Source organism: Pollachius pollachius (genome assembly GCF_949987615.1).
Source record: "Pollachius pollachius genome assembly, chromosome: 1".
Taxonomy (NCBI): Eukaryota; Metazoa; Chordata; class Actinopteri; order Gadiformes; family Gadidae; genus Pollachius; species Pollachius pollachius.
The window spans coordinates 51,680,178-51,702,583 of NC_136934.1; the positions used below are offsets into that span (position 1 = coordinate 51,680,178).

Genomic DNA, 22,406 nt, shown 5'->3' on the forward strand with positions numbered 1-22,406 from the left:
AAACAACTCATTGAATTTTTTTGGGAAATGTAAAGGTTACAGTTCGATTTATCCAGAAAAAGTCAGCACATCCGTTTACTTCTGTTTGTTTACTGATGAGGTTGACTTAATATCGAAAGGCCAAAGCGCCTTCAGAACAATATGTATGTTTGACTTATAAAAGAAACAGAGGCTATGGCAATAGGAAATGGCGCAATGTAACACCACCTTTAGGATGGTTTGAGAATTCAATTCAATTCAATTTTATTTGTATAGCCCTTAATCACCATTACAGTCTCAAAGGGCTTAACAGGTCAAATATTTATGACACCCCCCTTTACCCAAGCCCCCACAAGGGCAAGAAAATACTCCCTTGAAATTAGCAAGAAAGAAATCTTGAGAAGAAACGCATAGTGGGGGATCCCTTCTTCCAGGGATGGTCAGGAGTGCAATGGGTGCCATAATTGACATACAGGTAAATACATGCACATCATGTTAAAATGGTGATGTGGTGCCGGCCGGTTGACCATGAGGAGAGTCCAGGCATCCAGTCCAGTCACCACAACACGCAGAATAGCATGTAGTCATGATGTTGGTGCCATCATGCAAATTCTGAAATAAAGATAAACATGTGTGAAAGTATTTGCTAAAAATAAATGGCTCAATAATGTAGGGAAGACATAGGTTAGACATAGGTGCGTTGTTTATACATAGCTCAATAATGTAGAGAAGACATAGGTTAAACTAAACGTTGTTTAAACATAGCTCAATAATGTAGGGAAGACATAGGTTACACCAGGTGTTTTCAAATTGGGTGAATGTGAGCCTCCCCTTAGAGTAGGTAAGGACAGCCGAGCCCCCCCCAAAATTTATATATTCCCGTCCGCCTGACCTAACACGCCTGTTTCGTGTGTTCCAGGCAATGATGACTTTCAATAACTAATCAAATGTAAATGTTTTTTAATATTGTATTTGACAACATTTTATTTCCACAACTTTTTTAAAAAGTGCATTCATAACCCACCCAGCACACAACGTCTTTTGGACGTTGATATCTGGGCTAGAGGGGATTTAGCCCAGATATCAACGTCCAAAAGACGTTGTGTGCTGGGTGGGAAACGATTCTTTGCAACAGCAAATAATTTCCAACTTCATGCAGGCCTAATTGAGACTACTTTTAAAATCACTGAACATCAGTAGGCCTATCCACAAGTCAACAAAACAAAGCTACAACCGACGACACCCGACGGCTGAAATCGGCGCTGTGTGTCTGGGCCTTAAGCGCACATTTGAAGGAGATGCACATCGTTTCGAAAGAAATCAGCACAATGGACAGCTCTCGGATCAATGAGCGACAACGGCATGTTATGAGATCGAACAGATTCACATATTTTCATCAAATTTGTTAACGATTTCAGCCACATAAAACCACAGATTTAAACCACAAACAAAATGCGCCATACTCACATCATTTGCACTACGAGCAGCATCAACCCTATGGCCCAACCAATTTATGAATTCAAGACACAACTTTGACCTTCAATTTAATCGTCCATATCAGTGATAACAATAAGGCCTCGCTTTTGATGGCAGAGGTGTTCGATGCGGGGCTGCAATGCAGAGAGAAATAAACGCAAGTCGTCCTCCACCTGCAGCCTTGATCTGTATTTGTTTTTAATCAGGGTCAGTGCGGAAAACCCACACTCACACAAGTAGGTTGAGGTGAAGGGGATTAGGACTTTCATAGCCTTTGTGGAGATCTGGGGGAACTCGCTCTCCACAGAACCAGAAACGCATTCAGGATCATATTTCCTACGTTTTTTCTCCTCCCTTAATGCTGACTTCTGGTGACTTGGGACAAGGAAACGATGCATTTTAAAACTAATACAAGCACGCACAATTACCGATATCAATAGAGCTGCATACGGATGTGTATCTTTTTTTTGCGTGTTGCGTGTCGCGCCTCCCCTGTGGCTCTTTGGCGCCCCCCAGGGGAGGCGCGCCTCACCTATTGAAAACCGCTGGGTTACACTAAGCATTATTTAAACATAGCTCAATAATGTAGAGAAGACATAGGTTACACTAAGCATTATTTAAACATAGCTCAATAATGTAGAGAAGACATAGGTTACACTAAAGGTTGTTTAAACATAGCTTATAATGTAGAGAAGACAAGGTTATGCTAAACATTGTTTAAACTTACCTCCATAATGTTGAGAAGATATAGGTTAACCTAAACCACAATATGATGTTTAAACATAGCTCAATAATGAAACTAAAATATCTGAAACTTCCAGTAAATCACATGATTTAGAAGAAACGGGGCAGTTTTGAAGAGACCAATAAGAGAGCAGATGACAACACAACCCTCACATATTTGGCAGATCTCCAGAGAGAACCCAGCTGAACGTTTCACTGTCATCCAATATCAAATAAACTAGGAAAGTATTTTATTATACTTCATTCTCTTTTTTTAAAACAATTTAAACACACTTACTTGTACTCTCATTGGCTCTCAAATTGTGAGCTCAGTATTATAAATACAACTGCAGCCATTACAACTGTGAAAGTGAGTAGAGAAGGGGCAGGTCTATATAGACAACTGGAGACCATTGGCTCAGACCAGGGCTATAAGAGTAGACAACCGGAGACCAGTGGCTCAGACCAGTGGCTCAGACCAGGACTATAAGAGTAGACAACTGGAGACCAGTGGCTCAGACCAGTGGCTCAGACCAGGACTATCAGACCAGTTGAGGCTCCAGAATGGACAGGTCTACTTGTTTGTTGATTTTACTCATCTTTGCTCTGGAGTCTGTTTGTGCCAGTAAAAGGTAGGCCTGAATATAAAAAATAAAAATTGCTTCACCACTGGGAAGCATCATGAAATTGAAATATCTAGTGTTATTTTTCACCCGTTTACTTGTACTTGTTTACTGATGAGGTTGACTTATGATTTGAGGTTGACTTATGATCCAAAGGGAAACGCGTCTTCAGAACAACATGCAGGCTTGACATCAAAAAGAAACAGAGGCTACGTAGGCAATTGCGCAATAAAGCACCACCTTGAGGATGGTTTGAGAAAAACATGTAGTCATGACGTTGGCGCCATCATGCGAAATTTGATGTAAAGATAAACATGTGTGAAAGTATGTGCTAAAAATAAAATGAAATAAAATGACACAGCAGAATAAATAATGAGTCAGAAAATGATTTGAATAATACGAGATTCATTGAGCTATAATGAAATCGCTCAATAATGTAGTTCAGACATAGTTTACATAAAGCGTTGTTTAAACAAAGCTCAATAATGTAGAGAAGACATAGAGACATGAAACGTTGTTAAAACATAACTCAATAATGTAGGTAAGACATAGGTAAGGCTAAGCATTGTTTAAACATAGCTCAATAATGTAGGTAAGACATAGTTTACACTAAACATTGTTTAAACATAGCTTAATAATGTAGAGAAGATATGTTACACTAAACCACAATATGTTGTTTACACATAGCTCAATAATGAAAATTTAATATCTGAAACTTCCAGCAAATCACATGATTTAGAAAAAACGGGGCAGTTTTGAAGAGACCAATAAGAGCAGATGACAACACAACCCTCACATATTTGGCAAATCCCCAGAGAGAACCCAGCCCAATGTTTTACTGTCATCTAATATCAAATAAACTAGGAAAGTATTTTATTATACTTCATTCTCTTTTTTTTAAAACAAGTTCAAAACACACATACTTGTACTCTCATTTGCTCTCAAATTGTGAGCTCAGTATTATAAATACAACTGCAGCCATAACAACTGTGAAGGTGAGTAGAGAAGGGGCAGGACTATATAGACAACTGGAGACCATTGGCTCGGACCAGGGCTATAAGAGTAGACAACTGGAGACCAGTGGCTCAGACCAGGGCTATAAGAGTAGACAACTGGAGACCAGTGGCTCAGACTAGTGGCTCAGACCAGGACTATAAGACTAAACAACTGGAGACCATTGGCTCAGACCAGGACTATAAGACTAGACAACTGGAGACCAGTGGCTCAGACCAGTGGCTCAGACCAGGACTATCAGACCAGTTGAGGCTCTAGAATGGACAGGTCTACTTGTTTGCTGCTTTTGCTCATTTTGGCTCTGGAGTCTGTTTGTGCCAGTAAAAGGTAGGCCTGAATATAATAAATAAATATTGCTCCACCACTGGGAAAAATCATGCAATTGAAATATCTACTGACATTTTTTCATTTATTTATTATTTTCTTATGTACTGTTAATATTTCCTGATTTAAATAGCATTTTTATTCACATTTGTGAACTTACAGATTCTTCATCTCGGCTCCAAAAGTGTTCCACGTCAACGTTAAGGAGAAGGTCTTTGTTCAGACCTCCTCGACCACCACGCTCTATCTGGAGGATGAGAGGTCAGGCGCGGTCGTGTCTGATAAAAAGACCACTTCATCTAACGGTGAAGCCATCCAAACCGTGGAGCTCATGGTAAGATAACGTGGGATACGTTACACTGAACCACTGTGGTTAGACATAGCTCAATAATGTAGGGAAGATATAGGTTACATTAAACCACCGTGGTTAGACATAGCTCAATAATGTAGAGAAGATATAGGTTACACTAAACCACTGTTGTTAGACATAGCTCAATAATGTGAAGAAGATATAGATTACACTAAACCACTGTGGTTAGACATAGCTCAATAATGTAGAGAAGATATAGGTTACACTAAACCACTGCTGTTAGACATAGCTCAATAATGTGAAGAAGATATAGGTACAATAAATCACTGTGGTTAGATATAGCTCAATAATGTGAAGAAGATATAGGTACACTAAATCACTGTGGTTAGATATAGCTCAATAATGTGAAGAAGATATAGGTACACTAAATCACTGTGGTTAGATATAGCTCAATAATGTAGAGAAGATATAGGTTACACTACGTTGTTGAATCATAGCTCAATAATCAAGACTAAAACTGTTGCTTTTCATTTACATATTTCACATTTGAAGTTTGACTCTAAAAGTGTACACTTTAACATGTATTTCGTTTTAATTGGTACAGATAGACAGGGAGATGATGGCTAGTCTGGAAAAGTTTAAGTCTGATCCGTACCTTCTGCTGGTGGCCGAGACACCAGAGAGAAAGATGACCCGCGTGCTGGTGTCCATGCACAGGGGCTACCTCTTCATCCAGACCAACCAACCCCTCTACAAACCATCAGATCAAGGTCCCACCGCACAACACCAGCTCCTTCTTCCATTCACCTGAATCTCAACTATATCCTTCTTGTACGTGATATATTACTCATCCCACGTTATTCATTCATGTCTTTTACATGATCTAACTTCCAGTCCAGTACAGGATCTTCGCACTCGACCACACCATGCGACCCACAGAGGAACAAATTGAAATATCCGTCATTGTGAGCATTTTGTGGGTTGTGATGCGTCTTCAATCTGATCTTCTAAGGAGACTTTCCAAAGACTGTTGCACTTTTCATGGTTTGAATGGATTCTCATCTTTCACAGAACCCATCTGGGAGCCATCTAAAGCTGGACTCATCGCTCCGGGTTCCGTTCGGTGGTATGTTCAGCAGTGTTCTGTACCTACCTGACGTCGCTGGGTACGGAGGCCTATCATAAAACCTGCATGACGGCATTTAACCTGTTCCTCACCTCCTTATTCCCATTTCCGTTCATTTATTTTGCATTAATGGGTTTCTTTTTAAGACTGGGTACATGGAAAATTGTTGCACATTATGAAGGAGACAAAAAACATGCTGCTACTCTGGAGTTTCAGGTCCAGAAATTTGGTGAGTGTTTACACTTGATCTTAACCTTGTCAGCGTTTCAGCTTTATGCATTCCATTAGCAAAAGTGACCCATTGTTTTTTAATGGCAGTTTTACCGAGTTTCGAGGTGATCATAAACTCTGAAGAACGCTACGTTCTGTTGGAGCGCGAGACATTTACCTTCAAGGTGACGGCCAAGTGAGTTCTGATGAATCAAGCTATGAGCACATGAATGACCTTAGCTTCCCCTCAAGGGTGTAGTCTGACAGTCGCCACCTTTCACACAGGTACTCGTACGGGGAGACGGTGGCTGGGAGCTTCCACTCCTGGTTCAGGGTGGCCGGCCTGCAGGGCTCTGAGTGCCTCAAAGTCTCCCGGATGATCCGGGGACTGGAGAAGACTGGCTCGGTGAGCACCAAGCTAAGTTGTTAACTGGGGAACCTTACAATAAGAACATTTGTCAGAGGAAAGAGAAACAACAATATATATCGCTGTCGGTACACTGAGGATGTCCATAGAGGAGGCAGGGGGTGAGGGGGAAGGCTATGCAGAGTCTAGGTGAACTCGGAACAAGTGAGTCTGGAGTCTTTTGCGGAAGCGAATGAAAAACCGACTTCAACTAAAATAAAGCGAAAACCCAAACCTCTTTCTTCACAGATTGAAGATGGTGTCGGCACAGTGACTCTCAGGGCTGAAGAGCTAAAGACACAGCTACAAAGCCAAGGGTGTAACGTCACCTACTTGGATCAGGAGGGTGCAGAACTGGTGATGAGCGTGTCGGTCACAGAACAACAGAGTACGTTTGCCGCTTACACAGTAATGAGGCGATGTACGGTCATGTACGCGGTGGTGGTGTGCTCGAAGCGGGGCTAACCCTGGTCATGTGCTTCCAGGCAGTGAGATGCAGGAGGCAGAGATTTCTCTTCCAATCGTTTCTCGACTTTATGAAATCGACCTATCTCGAATTCGATCGTATTTCATTCCTGGAGCTCCGTTAGACATTATGGTAAGTAGGTATATATTTATATAAATATATAGAAATAATATAAATAACAATAATGATAAATAGTGAATTATAATTAATTATTAATAATAATAATAATAAAAAAGTAATTGTATATATCATTATTATAATGATAAAATATATAATTATAAAAAATATCGGTAACACTTTATAATAAGGTGACATAATCAAGAACAAACTAGTCATTACCTAACCCTATGTTGATATTTGTTAGTTGTTCCTAAAATATCTATTTGGCACAAGTTAATAAACTAACGTTAATAGTTTATTTTCACTGACCACCGAGTGTCGCTGGTTAGCGTTAGGGTTAGGGTTAGGGTTAGGATTAGAGTTAGGGTTAGGATTAGGGTAAGGGTTATGGTTAGGATTAGGGTTAGGGTTAGGGTCGTGTGTTAGGGTTAGGGTTAGGGTTATGCAAACAATTAATATTTAATCCATGATGAAAAAACTATTAACTTGTGTCAAATAGATATTTTAGTAACAATTAACAAATATTAACAAAGGGTTAGGTAATGACTAGTTTTCTATTTATTGTGGCACCTTATTATAAGTTATTAAGTGTTACCAAAATATTGTATTTTACCTTTTTATTTACATATAAATATAAAACAAGAACTAAAAAGTATAATTATTTGATTTATATTTATTTTTATAGATATATATATTTAAATTAATTGAAAAATAAATATATAATAATATAAATATTGTTTATTATTATTATTAGGATTATTATTATGATTTGTATTAGTATAATCACATTATATCCACTATTATCATTATTATCAGTTTGAGCATTAGGCTAGTATTTATTTAGATTTTTTCGTTTATTTGACAGGGACAATGCACAATATATAATTGAGCCAGAATCTAGCCACAAGGCTAATTTACATCTGTTGTCCCTGTGTCAGTATTATTGATAGATGACCTTTGACCTCCCGTTGTCAGGTGCTCCTGCGTCTTCCGGATGGTTCTCCAGCCTCTGAGGTCCCGGTAGAGCTCCGTCTCCTGGGGGAAACCGTACCGCTGGTCACCAACCAGGAGGGGGCAGCGGTGCACATCTTTAATCTCCCAGCTTCTCATACTGCACAAATCACTGTTAACGTAAGAGTGACAAGTTATCGTTTTCAACAATATTTTCACATTAACCATATCCCACCATGGCAGTTTTGTATCTCCTTCATTTGGAACAGGTCAGAGCCGGCACCGTGACGCAGGAGAAGGTTTTGAAGCCCATGTCCTCGCCCAGTCAGCACTACCTGTACATCAGCGTTCCCACCGGGAAGTTCAAAGTCGACCAACGGATCCACGTCACGTTCCAAACCATCAACGGTGTTCCCAAAGGTGGTTTGGTGTACTACCTGGTGAGCAATCATCATCGTCATCATCATCATCATACGCAACGCCGTCCACGTTTCAGCCGAGCGAGGGTTGAGATGACCGTGGGGTGAATCGTGTGTTGCAGGTCTTGAGTCACGGGGGTCTGGTGCATCAGGGCTCCGTGGTTACGCTGTCCCGCCTGGGCAGCGCAGAGATCAGGATCACCGCCCAGATGGTGCCCTCCTTGCGTCTGATTGGCTACTACTACGACCAGCAGGACGTCCTGGTGTCTGACTCCGTGTGGGTGGACGTGGTCGATGAGTGCGAGAAGGCGGTCAAAGTAAGCACCTTTGTGTCTTGGACCTTAGAAAAGATGTTGTATACGCTTCACCACAACGGACGACCGACTGAATGCTGAATGGTTGTTGGGACGCAGGTCCGTCCCTCCACGAACCCCGCCCTGCCCGGGGGGACCATCGAACTGGAGGTGGAGGTGATGGGGAGCGCCAGGGTGGCTCTGCTGGTGGTGGACAAGGCCATGTACGCTCTGGAACGACGCAACAGACTGACGGCCAAGCAGGTTACATCCAGACTCACACACACACGCACAAACAAACGCATGCACGCACGCTCCTACACAAACACACACACCCTCTATCTTCTTTGTCGTCCTGGTCATTGTCCTGGTCTGTAGTATGAATCTCTTCACCACTGGATCCCAGCACTGGATCCCAGCACTGGATCTCACCACTGGATCCCAGCACTGCCACCAAAGTGCTGTGCTGTAGACCAGGGCGTGGCCAAAACGTGCATCTGAGAGACCAAACTTGAAGAGCCTATAAATTATTGATCAGCAACACTAAACCGTCCAACATGAATCACTCCATTGACCCCAGAACGGTCCCTCTGCTCAGACATGCATGGTGTATATATAGGCCTGCTTCAGCTAGCCCCGCCCACATAGCAATACCATCCAATCACAAAGTACAAAATACAGCGTCCACAACCACAGTGCAACACACACCAATAAACAGCTCGTCATGGCAGCACTGCTCATACATACTACGTGTGAAAACCCCTCACCGAATGGTTTAGTCTGTTTTGTGTGAAAAGAGCTCCATCAATAAAGTTGTGTTGACCCCCCAGGTGTTCTCTGCCATGGAGTCCTACGACCTGGGCTGCTCACACCGAGGGGGGTCCGACCACGACTCCATCTTCACCCAGGCCGGCTTGTCTTTTGTGTCTTCAGGTTCAACACCCAAAGCAGATGGTATGGAAAGCAAGACGCGCTCCTAATAAAATATAATCTAATAATATAATGATAGCATCCGATATTTCAAAAATGTTTATTCCATGAGACACACATGTGTAAGGGGGGGGGTGGCAGAACCCAAGTGCACAGACTGACAATGGTGACAGGGCAGTCCAAAGGTTTTATTGATCGCACAGATGATCAGAGTCGGGCAGGCAGAGTAAACGGGGACAGGCAAGAGTCCGGGAACCGGCTGGCAATCAGGTAGACTGGGGGTACCGGCGGCGGGCGGGTAGTCGGGCAGGCGAGGGGTCGATATCAGGAGGGCAGACAGGCAGGCGGGGAGCCGGAAACAGGGGAGCAGACAGGCCGGCAGGGACTCGACAACAGGCGGGTGGTCAGACAGGCGACAGGATGTCATCCAGGTACACAAAGATGAACTTATTCAACATGTCCCGCAGCAGGTCGTTGACCAGCGCTTGGAAGACTGCCGGGGCGTTGGTCAAGCCGAAGGGCATCACGAGATACTCGTAATGGCCCGTTGGTGTGTTGAAGGCTGTTTTCCACTCACCTCCGTCTCAGATGCGGACCAGATGGTAAGCATATCTCAGGTCGAGCTTGGTGAAGACAGTTGCCCCCTGGAGCAGCTCAAAGGCAGTGGAAAGTAGTGGAAGGGGATAGCGGTTCTTGACTGTGATATTGTTCAGGCCTCGGTAGTCGATACAGGGTCTCAGGGACTTGTCCTTCTTGCCCACGAAGAAGAACCCCGCCCCAGCCGGTGATGAGGAGGGTCGGATGATCCCCGCTGTTAAGGAATTCTGGATGTACTCCTCCATGGCCTCTCGCTCAGGAGCAGAGAGGGAGTACAAGCGTCCCTTGGGGGGTGAAGTGCCGGATCAATGGCACAATCGTAGGGACGGTGAGGAGGCAAGGAGGTAGCCTTAGCCTTATTGAAGGCTTCCCTCAGGTCATAGTAAGCTGCAGGGACCCCGGAGATGTCTGAGGCTGGGGCAAGAACGAGGGGAATAGGCGGCGGTGAAGGCTTCCTGAGACAGGACTGCTGACAGGTCACTCCCCACTCCCGGACGGAACAAGTAGACCAGTCAATGTTGGGGTTGTGCCTGCGAAGCCAGGAGTGACCCAAGGTGACAGATTGGATCAGAAGCATGAACTGGACGGTCTCCCTGTGGCCCCCCGGCAGGAGCATGTGTACAGGGTTAGTCAGAGAAGTTACCCTCCCCAGCACGTGTCCATCCAGGGCTCTAGCAGAAATCGACGACGGCAGTCTCTCTGGACGGAGTCCAGCCGCAGAGCGAGGGACCGGTCCATGATGCTCTCGTCGACCCCTGAATCGACGAGGGCGGCTATGGGATGGCAACCGGAGGGTAGCAGGAGCTCACCGGAGAGGGTGGGTCTTCTAGGAGAGGCAGAGTCTACTACGGAGCTCACCAGTATGCCTCTGGTTACTGGGAACCTGGGGAGAGGAGGGCTGCGTGGCGGGGTAGGACGTGACGGAGCCTCTGAACGCCTCTCCCTCCTGCGAGCCTGGATACGGAGGTCGAGGCGGGTGGCGAGCTCGATCAGGCCCTCCAGCATAGACGGTGGGTCATGGGCGACGAGCTCGTCCTTGATGTGCCCAGCCAGACCCCGCAAGAAGACATCACGGAGAGCGGCTGGGTTCCAGTTGCTCATGGGGGCCCTGGTACGGAAGTCGATGGCGTAGTCTGTGACTGAGCGGCTTCCCTGGGAAGGGCCAACAGTTCCCTTCCGGCTTCGGCGGTCCGGTACCGAAGACTCTTCTGAGCTCGTCGTTGAAAGTCTGGAAAGAGCGGCAGGAGGGGGTCCCTCTCTGCCACTCAGCTGTGCCCCAATGACGCACCCGCCCAGAGAGGTGGTTGATGGTGTAAGCCACCCGGGCTTCTTCGGAGGCGAAGGTGAGCGGCTGAAGGGCGAAGATGATGGAGCAGTTGCACAAGAAGGCGTTACAAGTGGTAGGGTGGCCATCATAACGCTCGGGAATCCCCACATTGGGTTCACGGGGCGAAGGGACAAGAGGTGGAGCGGCGGCGCCTACTTGGGCGTTCGCCAATTCCTGGCGGACGTGCGCCAGGTCCCGCTGATTCTGTGCCGTGGCAGCCGTGGTAGCGGCCACCACCTGGTGCAGGGCACTCTCTACTCGGTCCATTCTTGGCCAGATCGTGCTGTAACGGGGGGGTGGCAGAACCCAAGTGCACAGACTGACAATGGTGACAGGGCAGTCCAAAGGTTTTATTGATCGCACAGATGATCAGAGTCGGGCAGGCAGAGTAAACGGGGACAGGCAAGAGTTCGAGAACCGGCAGGCAATCAGGTAGACTGGGGGTACCGTCGGCGGGCGGGTAGTCGGGCAGGCGAGGGGTCGATAACAGGAGGGCAGACAGGCAGGCAGGGAGCCGGAAACAGGGGACCAGACAGGCCGGCAGGGACTCGACACCAGGCCGGTGGTCAGACAGGCGAGGGTTCGGTAACAGGCAGGATCAGCATTGGAGAAAAGTTTCTGGAGTCGCGGGAAAGCTCTGTGAGTATCGAGAAACGATCTGGCAGAGACTGAGTAGAGAGAGAGGATTTATATAGAGGAAGCACAGGTGAAGGTGGGTGAGCTAATTAGGGGAGATCAGCTTGGCAGGCAGGTGAACGGGAAAATCAGGAGCGGACCATGACAAACATGTAATACTGTCTAGTATGTGTCTCATCTCTCTTAGACAGAGAGAATACAAAGTGATCCTTCTGAATCTCTCTTCATTCTTCCCTCAAAGTGCGTGCAAGGTATAACCTCTAATGACCTAATAAGGGCGTCGTTCCTCAGCACTTCTTCTAGGGTCCAGGTGTGAACCCCATGCTGTACGGCGCTCCAGACGGGCCTTGGACCTCCGACATGAGCTCCTGGAGATGAGTAAGGCAACAACTACATTCACAAGGCAAAATATATAATATGATATCATATCAGTTCACCTACACTCTGCATAGCCTCACCCCCCTTATGCTAGCTATCTTTGTTGTATACGGGGAATGGGTTAACCTTGTTATTGTTAGTGCTTGGCAATTGGTTCTATGAACATCCTCACTGTACCGACAGCCATATATTCTTATGACAAATGATAGATAGATAAATAGATAGATAGATGTATACTTTATTGATCCAAGGGGGAAATACATACTTATTGCTAGTCGCTTTGGATTAAGGTGTCTGCCAAACACACTAATTGTAAATGTAAATGCAAATATAAATGTGTCATTAGTCAGTGAATCAGGAAACAGCCCCGTGGTGTGAGTGGATCTCCTCTGTCCTCAGAGGGGAACCTGAGCTCAGAGCTCCAGCAGTGCTGTGACCAGGGCTTCACCTCCATCCCCATGAGACGCTCCTGTGAGGAGAGGAGGAGGAGGGTGATCGAGATGAACGCAGAGCCTCAGTGTGTCGACATCTTCTTTAAGTGTTGTCTTCGGGGGGAGGCTCTGAGGAAGAGCGCCGCGGAAGACAACGGATTTGGCAGAAGTAAGCACATTAGAAAGAAGTCGTATCAACCAAAGGGCCATTCAACGTTTGTGATTGATTGATTGATTGATTGATTGATTGATTGATTGATTTATGTCATGTTTCCTCTGCCTCCAGCTGTCAGTCTACTGGAGATTGAGGAACATTTCATAAGCAGGACGTCAGATAGGATCCGTCGAAATTTTGCTCCAAGTTTTGCATTTACATATTTCGATGCCACTGACCAACCCAAGTAATGCAATATTTTATATATTATATATAATATTATGTATTTTATTATTCTTTATTTATGTCCAAAAAATATAATTTAATTAAATATATATATACATATATTAACATTACAAAAATAATATTAACAATTACAAACCTTTTTAGATACACTTTATCTCTACCGGATTCTATTACCACTTGGGAAATTCAGGCAGTAACTCTATCTCCAACTCACGGTAACACTTACCTTCTTACCTTCCAGTTACCATTTCTAATATAAGCCAGTGTGTCATGAATGACTGGAGCTTTTGTCTTGGTGTCCCATGCAGGATTCTGTGTGGTTGAGCCAATCGAGCTGAAAACCTTTAAGTACATCTTTGTGTCTCTGAGACTGCCCTATTCGGTCAGGAGATATGAACAAATGAGCATTGTGGCAGTCATCTACAACTATGGGCCTGATGCTGTACAGGTAAAGATATGGATGACTGTTGGGCTCCTGAACATCTCAGTGGTTCCATCCACTATTAAGTCCTTCAGGTGCCTTTATGCAGAGACTCATTAATGTAGTTCTGGTGTACGTCTGAATCTGTAGGTCTGGTGTAGGTCTTTTGAAGGTCTCAACTTGTAGGTCTCTGTCTGTAGGTCCCGGCCTGTAGGTCTCAACCTGTAGGTCTCAGCCTGTAGGTCTCAGCCTGTAGGTCCCAGCCTGTGGGTCTCAGACTGTAGGTCCCAGCCTGTAGGTCTCAACCTGTAGGTCTCAGCCTGTAGGTCTCAGCCTGTAGGTATTGTGTAGGTCTCAGCCTTTAGGAGTCAGCCTGTAGGTCTTGTGTAGGTCTCAGCCTGTAGGTCTCAGCCAATAGCAGTCAGCCTGTAGGTCTTGTGTAGGTCTCAGCCTGTAGGTTCCAGCCTGTAGGTCCCAGCCTGTAGGTCTTGTGTAGGTCTCAGCCTGTAGGAGTCAGCCTGTAAGTCTTGTGTAGGTCTCAGCCTGTAGGTTCCAGCCTGTAGGTCTCAGCCTGTAGGTCTTGTGTGGGTCTCACCCTGTCCATTGGTCTGTGGTTCCAGCTAGCCGTTCACATGGAGCAGACACCCGGGCTTTGCTCCCCGGGCTCCTCCACGTTCACAGCCTTCGTGAACGTCAGCGTGGCGAGCGGGTCTTCTACGCTGGTGACCTTCACTGCCGTCCCCATGAAGAGCGGTGCTATACCCATCAAAATACGCCTTTATGATATCAACAACAATAGGGAACCCGACGCCATTGAAAAGAGCCTGAACGTTTGGGTAAGTCAATGGATTTAAGGTGTGTTTCTCAAGGGGGGCAGATGTGAATGGAACTGGTAGTCTGGGTGAAAGCTCACAAAAAAGGTTTTCTGGCTATCATTACTTGATGGGAATTAACCAATGAAGAGTTTACTTTTCAGTTTCAACTCTTAATGGCAAAGGTTCATTGAGTGTCTCTCTTTTTTTCATGTTGTTTGTAGACAGAAGGAGAAGAAAAGACGACAGAGATTACTTTGAATTATGATTTGAAAGGTGAGACTTTCATTTCAAACGTTTAATCAATGACTGAATTTTATTTCTGATCAACCAATGGGTGTGCTGTTGTCTGCTCAGGGGGGGCTTCTTTCAGCATAGATGGAAGCCTACCCAGTGAGACAGTCCCCGGATCCACCTCCAATCTATTCATTAAGATGGAAGGTGTGTGTTGAGCCCACTGGTGACCTAGTAATATTACTATATTATAATAGCCGTTCATTTCAGTAAGTCACAGCTGAGTCCTATTCCCAGGGGCGGGGTTCGGCGAGTCTAGTGCCAGGGTCCTCCTGTCGGCCGAAGGGGTCGCCGGTCTTCTGAAGCTGCCTAGCGGCTGTGCAGAGCAGACCATGAAGAAGATGGCCCCGACAGTCCTGGCTCTGCGTTACCTGGACCTCAGCCAGCAGTGGATCAAGCTGCCAGCCGGCTCCAGGGACCTGGCTCTGCAGATGACTGACGAGGGTCAGCATGTCTGAAACACATCACTCCTCCCACGTCTGCTTACTGTTGAATATTCAGCGTGCTAGTCATGTTGACGTCATGAGGATGATGTCACGGTGACGATGTCATCATGACGTCGCGAAGGCGTCGTGGCGATGTCATGAGGACGTCGTGACGATGTCATGATGATTCATTTGTGATGATGTCGTGCTGATGTCATGATGATGTCATGAGGTTTAACAGTTGTCAACAAAGAGAAGAAAGTCAAGCCTGAGCAAGCCCAGCACACAAATATTTAAACAATTATGTTTTCTCTCCAGGTTTGATGAAAATTCTGCAATACAAAAAAGATAATGGATCTTATGGAATATGGAAAGAAAGTCCATCAAGTTATTGGTAGGCATTCTATCTCCATATTGTTGTAAATATATTCCCAGGTTGGCTCCTGCTAAACAGCAGCACTGGCCATAACCGTGTTCTGTTTTGACCCCAGGCTCACCGCTCTTGTTGTGAAAGTACTGTCTCTGTTGGCGGATCGCCAGATGGCCGCGAGGGGCGGCGGCCCGCGGGGTCACATTGGCAGGGACGTGTCCAATCAGGACATCAGCACTTCAGTCCGTTTCTTGATGTCCGTGCAGAAACAGGACGGGTCCTTCTCAGACCCACACCCTGTTAGAGACAGGGAGATGGATGTAAGCTGGTTTCATGAGCCCACTCACACATGGTTGGTTAAAGGTGACGTATTATACCACCAGGTGTGAGTGTGATTAGCCGTTACAAGCTGTTTTGAAAATCAGCCTCTTCTGACATCTCAAGTGGGCGTCTCCACCTAGATGTATGCTGGATAGATCAGTCTACCAGCCTACCCAGTGGACTTTAGCAAACGTTGCTCATCTATCCGTCACACATCTAGGTGGACACTCCCACTTGTGATGTCAGAAGAGGCCGATTTTCCAAACAGCTTGTAACGGCTAATCCCACTCTCAACTGGTGGTACAATATGTCACCTTTAAAGGTGTGCTTCTCCTGACCCCCCCCCCCCCCTTCTCTTCACTGCAGGGGGGGATCAGAGGCGCCGGGAAGGACATGTCCATGACGGCGTTCATCGCCGTGGCGCTGCAGCACGCCATCCCATTCGTCGAACAGAGCATGAAGATCGATGTCGTGAGCCACAGCTATCCATATAGCTATATATACATATAGATATAGCTACAGCTATCATAGAGGTTTATAAAGATATAGATATAGAAACACCTAGCATAGAACTTTATATATATATATATATATAGCTACAGCTATCCATAGAGCTTCATATACATATACATACAGATATAGCTACACCTATCATAGAGGTTTATATAACTATACATATAGATATAGCTAGTCCTAGCATAGAGCTCGAGATATATATGCATATCAATTTCTATAGAAATATCTTCAACTCTCTTCCACTGCTGTTTTTCATTCCTCTTTTTGGTGTTTTTCATATTTGCAAATTGCATTTGCATGGAGTTACCTAAGTGACCCCTCGGGGTGCTGCTAGCACTGGTTCAGGAACCATACATGCTTTCTGGTTTGAGGTCTTTTCACTGTAGTTTAACCACGTTGTGGTTTTATTTATTTTTGTCCTTAGGAGGCCAGTATCGCCAGGTCAACGTCGTACCTCCTCTCCCACGCGGGGCAGCTGGAGAGGCCTTATGCTGTGGCCATCACAGCCTACTGCCTGGCCTTCTGTCTGCCTAAGATAGGCAGAGCCAAACCAGCCTGGAAGCAGCTCCAAGCCCTGGCTACATTAGGTCGGTCAAACACACAATGTCGGTCCAACAACACAATGCTCACACTGAAACAGTTGAGTGTGCGTGTTTGTTGACTTCTTTACACTCCACAGATGAAAACGGCTGCCGGGTTTGGAAAGACGATCCAGAAAGCTCCTCTCAGCAGGAGGCTATCACCGTGGAAACGACGGCCTACGCCCTGCTGACAGCTGTGGCGCATCAGGACTTCCCGTGGGCCGACAGCGCCTCCTGCTGGCTGGTCGCGCAGGAGAACTACGGCGGGGGGTTCAAGTCCACGCAGGTGACCTAGCTACAGTATTACCTCAAGCTATATTCAAGTACAACTACGAGCTATATTCAAGTACAAATATTCAAGTAGAACTACGAGCTATATTCATGTCCAGCTGCTACGAGCTATATTCAAGTACAACTACGAGCTATATTCAAGTCCAACTACAAGCAATATTCAAGCACAACTACGAGCTATATTCAAGTCCACCTACAAGCTATATTCAAGTCCAACTGCGAGCTATATTCAAGTCCAACTGCGAGCTATATTCAAGTACAACTACAAGCTATATTCAAGTACAACTACAAGCTATATTCAAGTACTTTCTTGTGTCCAGGATACCATGGTGGCTCTGGAGGCCCTGGCAGAGTATGACGTGAAGAAGCCCGCTAAGTCTTTCAGTACGGTGGAGGCAGACTTCTTCGTATCGGGAAAATTAGACAAGGGGGAGTTGTTGTTAAAAGAGCCGACAGACAAAGTGATAGTCGAGCTGAAGGTACAGTACAGTATCATGGACACCGAGCCCGTAGAACCACTAACCCTACTCCTAACTCATCTCTTTAATCCTGTCTGTCATCTCAGTCCATGATAGGAAATGAGATCAAGGTGAAACTGAATGGAACGGGAAACATCAAAATGAAAGTAAGATGGTTTGATTGACTTCTGCTCAATGTTTGTCAAAAGCAAATAAAAAGGAATGAATAGAAACTCAGCAGTCCATCTGTACAGGTCATGAAGCACTTCTATCTGATGGAGCCCAAGGAAAGCTGTACATTACTGAACATCAATGTGACGCTGGAGGGGAAGGCTCAGTACACCTGTGAGTTGGTCTAGTTGTTAACACCAGTTCAAAAGGTACTTCAAACAGTGTAAAGAAATAGAAGACAGTGCCAACCGTTCTTTCAACAGCTAAGATTCTGAACAACTACCAGTACTTCGATGAAAACTATGATTACAACGCAGAAATCGACATGCACAGAACCCGACGCAGGAGAGAAATCGACGAAAACTCTGCTAAAGAAAACTCTTTGTTGTACAATGTCTGTGTAAGGTAAGTCCTTAAGTCCTGTCAACCTGGATGGCGTTCAGATGGTTCAGTTCACTTAACACATATTCAGTTACATATATTCTGTTCACTTCACGGTATACACATTCAGTTTACTTTACAAACATTCAGTTCACTTTACACATATCAGTTCGGTTCACCTTACACACATTCATTTCAGTTCACTTTACACACATTCAGTTCAGTTCACTTTGCACACATTCAATTCAATTCACTTGACATAAATTCAGTTCACTTCACTGTACACACATTCAGTTCAGTTCACTTTACATACAATCAGTTCACTTTACACAGATTCAGTTCATTTCACTTTACACACATTCAGTTTAGTTCAGTTCACACAGATTAATTTCAGTTCACTTTAAACACATTTATTGGGTGTATGAAACCAATGGGAAGCTGAGTGGGATTCACCAATCTATCTCCATATGTTTCCACCTGTCATAGCCTTGGCCCAGTGTTGATATCCATCTGTTTGTGTGTTCCAGCCTGAACAGCAATCTCACTGGTATGGCTATTGCAGACATCACCCTCCTCAGTGGCTTTGAGGCTAATACAGAGCATCTGGACAAAGTAAGTAAGCCTCCTTCTCATCAGATTATTACCATAGCTTTGTTATGTGACGGTAAATGTACTGGCCTGTATGTCAATTATGGCTCCCATTGCACTTCTGATCATCACTGGAAGGAAGGATCCCCAATCCGCGTTCCTTTTCCAGATTTATTCCTTGCAAATTAAGGGAGTTCTTTCTGGCCCTCTGGGGGGCTAGAGTCAGGGGGGTGTCATATTTATAAATACATGGCCTGTTAAGCCCTTTGAGACTGTACCTGTGATAAAGGGCTATACAAATAAAATTGAATTTAATAACTTAATCTGCTCTTACCCTGTTTCTTCAACAGCTTAAAAGTCTCCCTGAGCTCTACATCTCACATTATGAGATATCTTCTGGAAGAGTCATACTGTACTTCAACGAGGTACTGCCTTCTCACAACAGACCCCATCTGATGACATTCGATGCAACATGCTAGTGCTGCTCCTGATCCTGTATTCACATCCTTTCCCTGCAGCTCAAGGCTGAGAGCCAGTGCGTAACGTTTGAGGCTAAACAAACCGTTCCCATCAGCCTCCTGCAGCCCGCTCAAGCCTCCTTCTACGATTATTATGAACCAAGTAACAACCATCCTTTCCATAACCCTTTCATCCACTCATGTCTTCATTCATTCCCTGGGCACCAGCTGGGTGAGCCTCATTTCTGCTCTTTGCTTTCGTTGCAGTGAAGAAGTGCACTATATTCTACTCTGCCCCCAAGAGGGGCACAGAGGTGTCCAAACTGTGCTCTGATGACGTGTGCCAATGTGCAGAGAGTAGGTCTTCATTCCCAACCGCTGGCAGCCAGCCTCCCACAATGTCGCTAAGCTTTGTTGCTACTCTGCTAACGTTGTGTTATTCTATCAGGACCCTGCCATGAAGTGAAGAACCTCTTTAAGAGCATCATTAAGAAGGGCAGCCGGATACAGCACGCCTGCTACCACCCTGTGGTGGATTACAGTGAGGAGATAACCCTCTCACACTAACCCTTTCACACTCACCCTGTCTCACTCATCCTGTCAAACTAACCCTCTCACACTAACCCTGTCACACTAACCCTGTCTCACTTACCCTGTCACATTCACCCTGTCTCACTCATCCTGTCACACTAACCCTGTGTCACTCATCCTGTCACACTAACCCTGTCACACTAACCCTGTCACGCTTACCCTCTCAAACTGAACCTCTCACACTAACCCTCTCACACTAACCCTGTCACACTAACCCTCTCACACTAACCCTGTCACACTAACCCTGTCACACTCATCATGTCACACTAACCCTGTCACACCAACCCTCTAATACTAACCCTGTCACACTAACCCTGTCACACTGAACCTGTCACACTAACCCTGTCACACTCATCACACTAACCCTGTCCCACTAACCCTTTCACACTAACCCTGTCACACTAACCCTGTCCCACTAACCCTTTCACACTAACCCTGTCACACTCATCCTGTCACACTAACCCTGTTACACCAACCCTCTCACAGTTACCCTGTCACATTAACCCTCTTACAGATTTAATCATTTTACTACATCTGTTAAAGGTCCCATGACATGCCACCAGGTGTGGTGTGATAAGCCGTTTTGGAAATCCGGCCCATAGCAACGTTTGCTGTAGTCCGCTGGGTACGCTGGTACACTGATCTATCCAGCACACATCTAGGTGGACACACCCACCTGTGATGTCATAAGAGGCCGATTTCCAAAACGGCTTGTAACGTCTAATCACACCACACCCGGTGGCATGTCATGGGACCTTTAATCTCAACACATTGTGTTTTGGTGCTCATGTTACATCACCTGAACCAACAGAGCAGCTGCTGTGTTTATTCTTATTCTTCCGGATTTGCTTTCAGAGTTCGTGGTGGAGGTTCTCGATGTCTCCTTCAAGAGTAACTTCCGGCTTTACGACATAAATGTAGTGAGGCTCCTCAAATCAAGTAAGGCTTAAAAAAGAGGACACCCACAACACTCGAGACAAATGCAAATGTGTGACTGCGTTCATGTGGAGGGCTTTTACTTTGAAACGACGAGTGTACGTCCTGTCCCACGCAGGTAAGGACACCAGGGTAGCAGAGCACAGCAGGAGAGTGTTTGCCAACAGGCTTCAGTGCAGAGAGCAGCTTGAGGTTGGCCAGCAGTACCTCATCATGGGCAAAGACGGCTCAACCACCGACTCACACGGAGAGTAAGTGATGTCCATGAAGTACAAATCCTAAGATATATATACCAGGCTATGCTGACTCTCTTCCCCCCCACTACACCTCTCTCTCTGTCCATCTCTCTCTCTCTCTCTGTCCATCTCTCTCTCTCTCTTTTTTCTCTCTCTCTCTCTCTCTCTCTCTCTCTCTCTCTGTCCATCTCTCTCTTTTTCTCTCTCTCTGTCTCTCTCTCTCTCTCTCTCTTTTCTCTCTCTCTCTCTCTCTCTCTCTCTCTCTCTCTCTCTCTCTCTGTCTCTCTCTCTCTCCTTTTCTCTGTCTCTCTCTCTCCTTTTCTCTCTCTCTCTCCTTTACTCTCTCTCTCTCTCTCTCTCTCTCTCTCTCTGTATCTCTCTCTCTCCTTTTCTCTCTCTCTCTGTCTCTCTCTCTCTCCTTTTCTCTGTCTCTCTCTCTCCTTTTCTCTCTCTCTCTCTCTCTCTCTCTCTCTCTCTCTCTCTCTCTCTCTCTCTCTCTCTCTCTCTCTCTCTCTCTCTCTCTCTCTCTCTCTCTCTCTCTCTCTCTCTAGAATGCAGTACCTGTTGGACTCCACCACCTGGGTGGAGTTGGTTCCTGATGCTCAGAGGTGCGCCTCATCTAAGAGATACGATCTCCGTTGTAAATCTTACAATGACTTTGCTAACGACCTGAATGACTGTAGATTGTAAAGGTCCACTTTGGTTCAGTATATTTCACATCAGAACCATGATCCCTGGACCACTCAAATCCTAACAGAGATATATATACACCACAAATATTCTTCTTATGAAATGTGTCACTCCTGTGGTTAATGTATGCTTTACGTTCTGCATATCCACCTGTAACAGTATATATAATGTACTAATAAAACCATGCATGTTCATCATTTTTTTGCCTCTTTCAATACCTTTAACCAGATATCCAACAACTGTGGGAGATCATTTTATAAATATATACAATATCCAAACATGTGTTGGAGATCATTTATAAATATAAGGTATACAAACAGGGGATGGGAGGGACTGGGATGGTAGAGGGGTGAGAGTAGGGGGGGGGAGACAGACACGGGCTTATGTACTTTATTATTTTAAAGCGCTGCTCCAATATCAACAGCATGGAAGTACTGAGTGTCACAGCGCTGTCAGCTCAATGTACGCTCTGTTCGCTCAGCACTACACATTGCATAACATTTGAATCAATAAAGGTAAACACATCACATATTTCACCTCAGCAATGCCCGTAGCATGGCGCTGGTACCAAATGCTACCTGGGCTTCAGAAAGGCCCCTAGGACACTTTAAATGCTGCTGACAAAGTAAATGTTAATGACAGATGGTTTGGGATTGATTTATTAAAATCCTAAATGAGGATGTTCACCCAAATGTGACTGATCCGAATGTGTCTGATCCATGCTAGA

At 45.4% G+C, this 22,406-nt stretch overlaps 1 protein-coding gene across 2 annotated transcripts; it reads left to right on the plus strand.

The window, feature by feature from the left end:
- The first annotated feature begins 2,656 nt into the window (after window positions 1-2,656).
- On the plus strand, window positions 2,657-21,869 carry LOC307078409 (complement C4-like). Of its 2 annotated transcripts, none has more exons than XM_079740194.1 (41): window positions 2,657-2,810; window positions 4,302-4,473; window positions 5,054-5,219; window positions 5,344-5,414; window positions 5,521-5,615; window positions 5,722-5,804; window positions 5,894-5,981; window positions 6,071-6,191; window positions 6,441-6,579; window positions 6,677-6,789; window positions 7,753-7,908; window positions 7,998-8,168; window positions 8,270-8,464; window positions 8,561-8,704; window positions 9,271-9,394; window positions 12,222-12,308; window positions 12,708-12,908; window positions 13,026-13,140; window positions 13,284-13,354; window positions 13,448-13,587; window positions 14,181-14,396; window positions 14,597-14,648; window positions 14,730-14,813; window positions 14,904-15,110; window positions 15,410-15,485; window positions 15,583-15,781; window positions 16,149-16,253; window positions 16,723-16,885; window positions 16,978-17,165; window positions 17,491-17,649; window positions 17,736-17,795; window positions 17,883-17,973; window positions 18,063-18,204; window positions 18,708-18,792; window positions 19,119-19,193; window positions 19,287-19,389; window positions 19,494-19,583; window positions 19,675-19,767; window positions 20,673-20,756; window positions 20,872-21,004; window positions 21,541-21,869. In XM_079740194.1, exons 1-41 carry the CDS (start codon window positions 2,743-2,745, stop codon window positions 21,677-21,679), a joined length of 5,064 nt encoding a protein of 1,687 aa, XP_079596320.1. In that variant the 5' UTR covers window positions 2,657-2,742; the 3' UTR covers window positions 21,680-21,869. The 2 variants fall into 2 exon arrangements, with proteins under 2 accessions (XP_079596320.1, XP_079596319.1); XM_079740193.1 differs by lacking the exon at window positions 2,657-2,810 and adding an exon at window positions 2,857-4,142.
- The last annotated feature ends 537 nt before the right edge of the window (window positions 21,870-22,406 follow it).

Excerpts from the sequence above, each read along its gene's own strand:
- LOC307078409 (XM_079740194.1), top strand. The coding sequence starts at position 2,743 with ATGGACAGGTCTACTTGTTTGTTGATTTTACTCATCTTTGCTCTGGAG. Across the intron at positions 13,588-14,180 it reads ATGGGCCTGATGCTGTACAG|CTAGCCGTTCACATGGAGCA; the intron begins GTAAAGATATGG and ends CTGTGGTTCCAG. Across the intron at positions 14,397-14,596 it reads AAAAGAGCCTGAACGTTTGG|ACAGAAGGAGAAGAAAAGAC; the intron begins GTAAGTCAATGG and ends TGTTGTTTGTAG.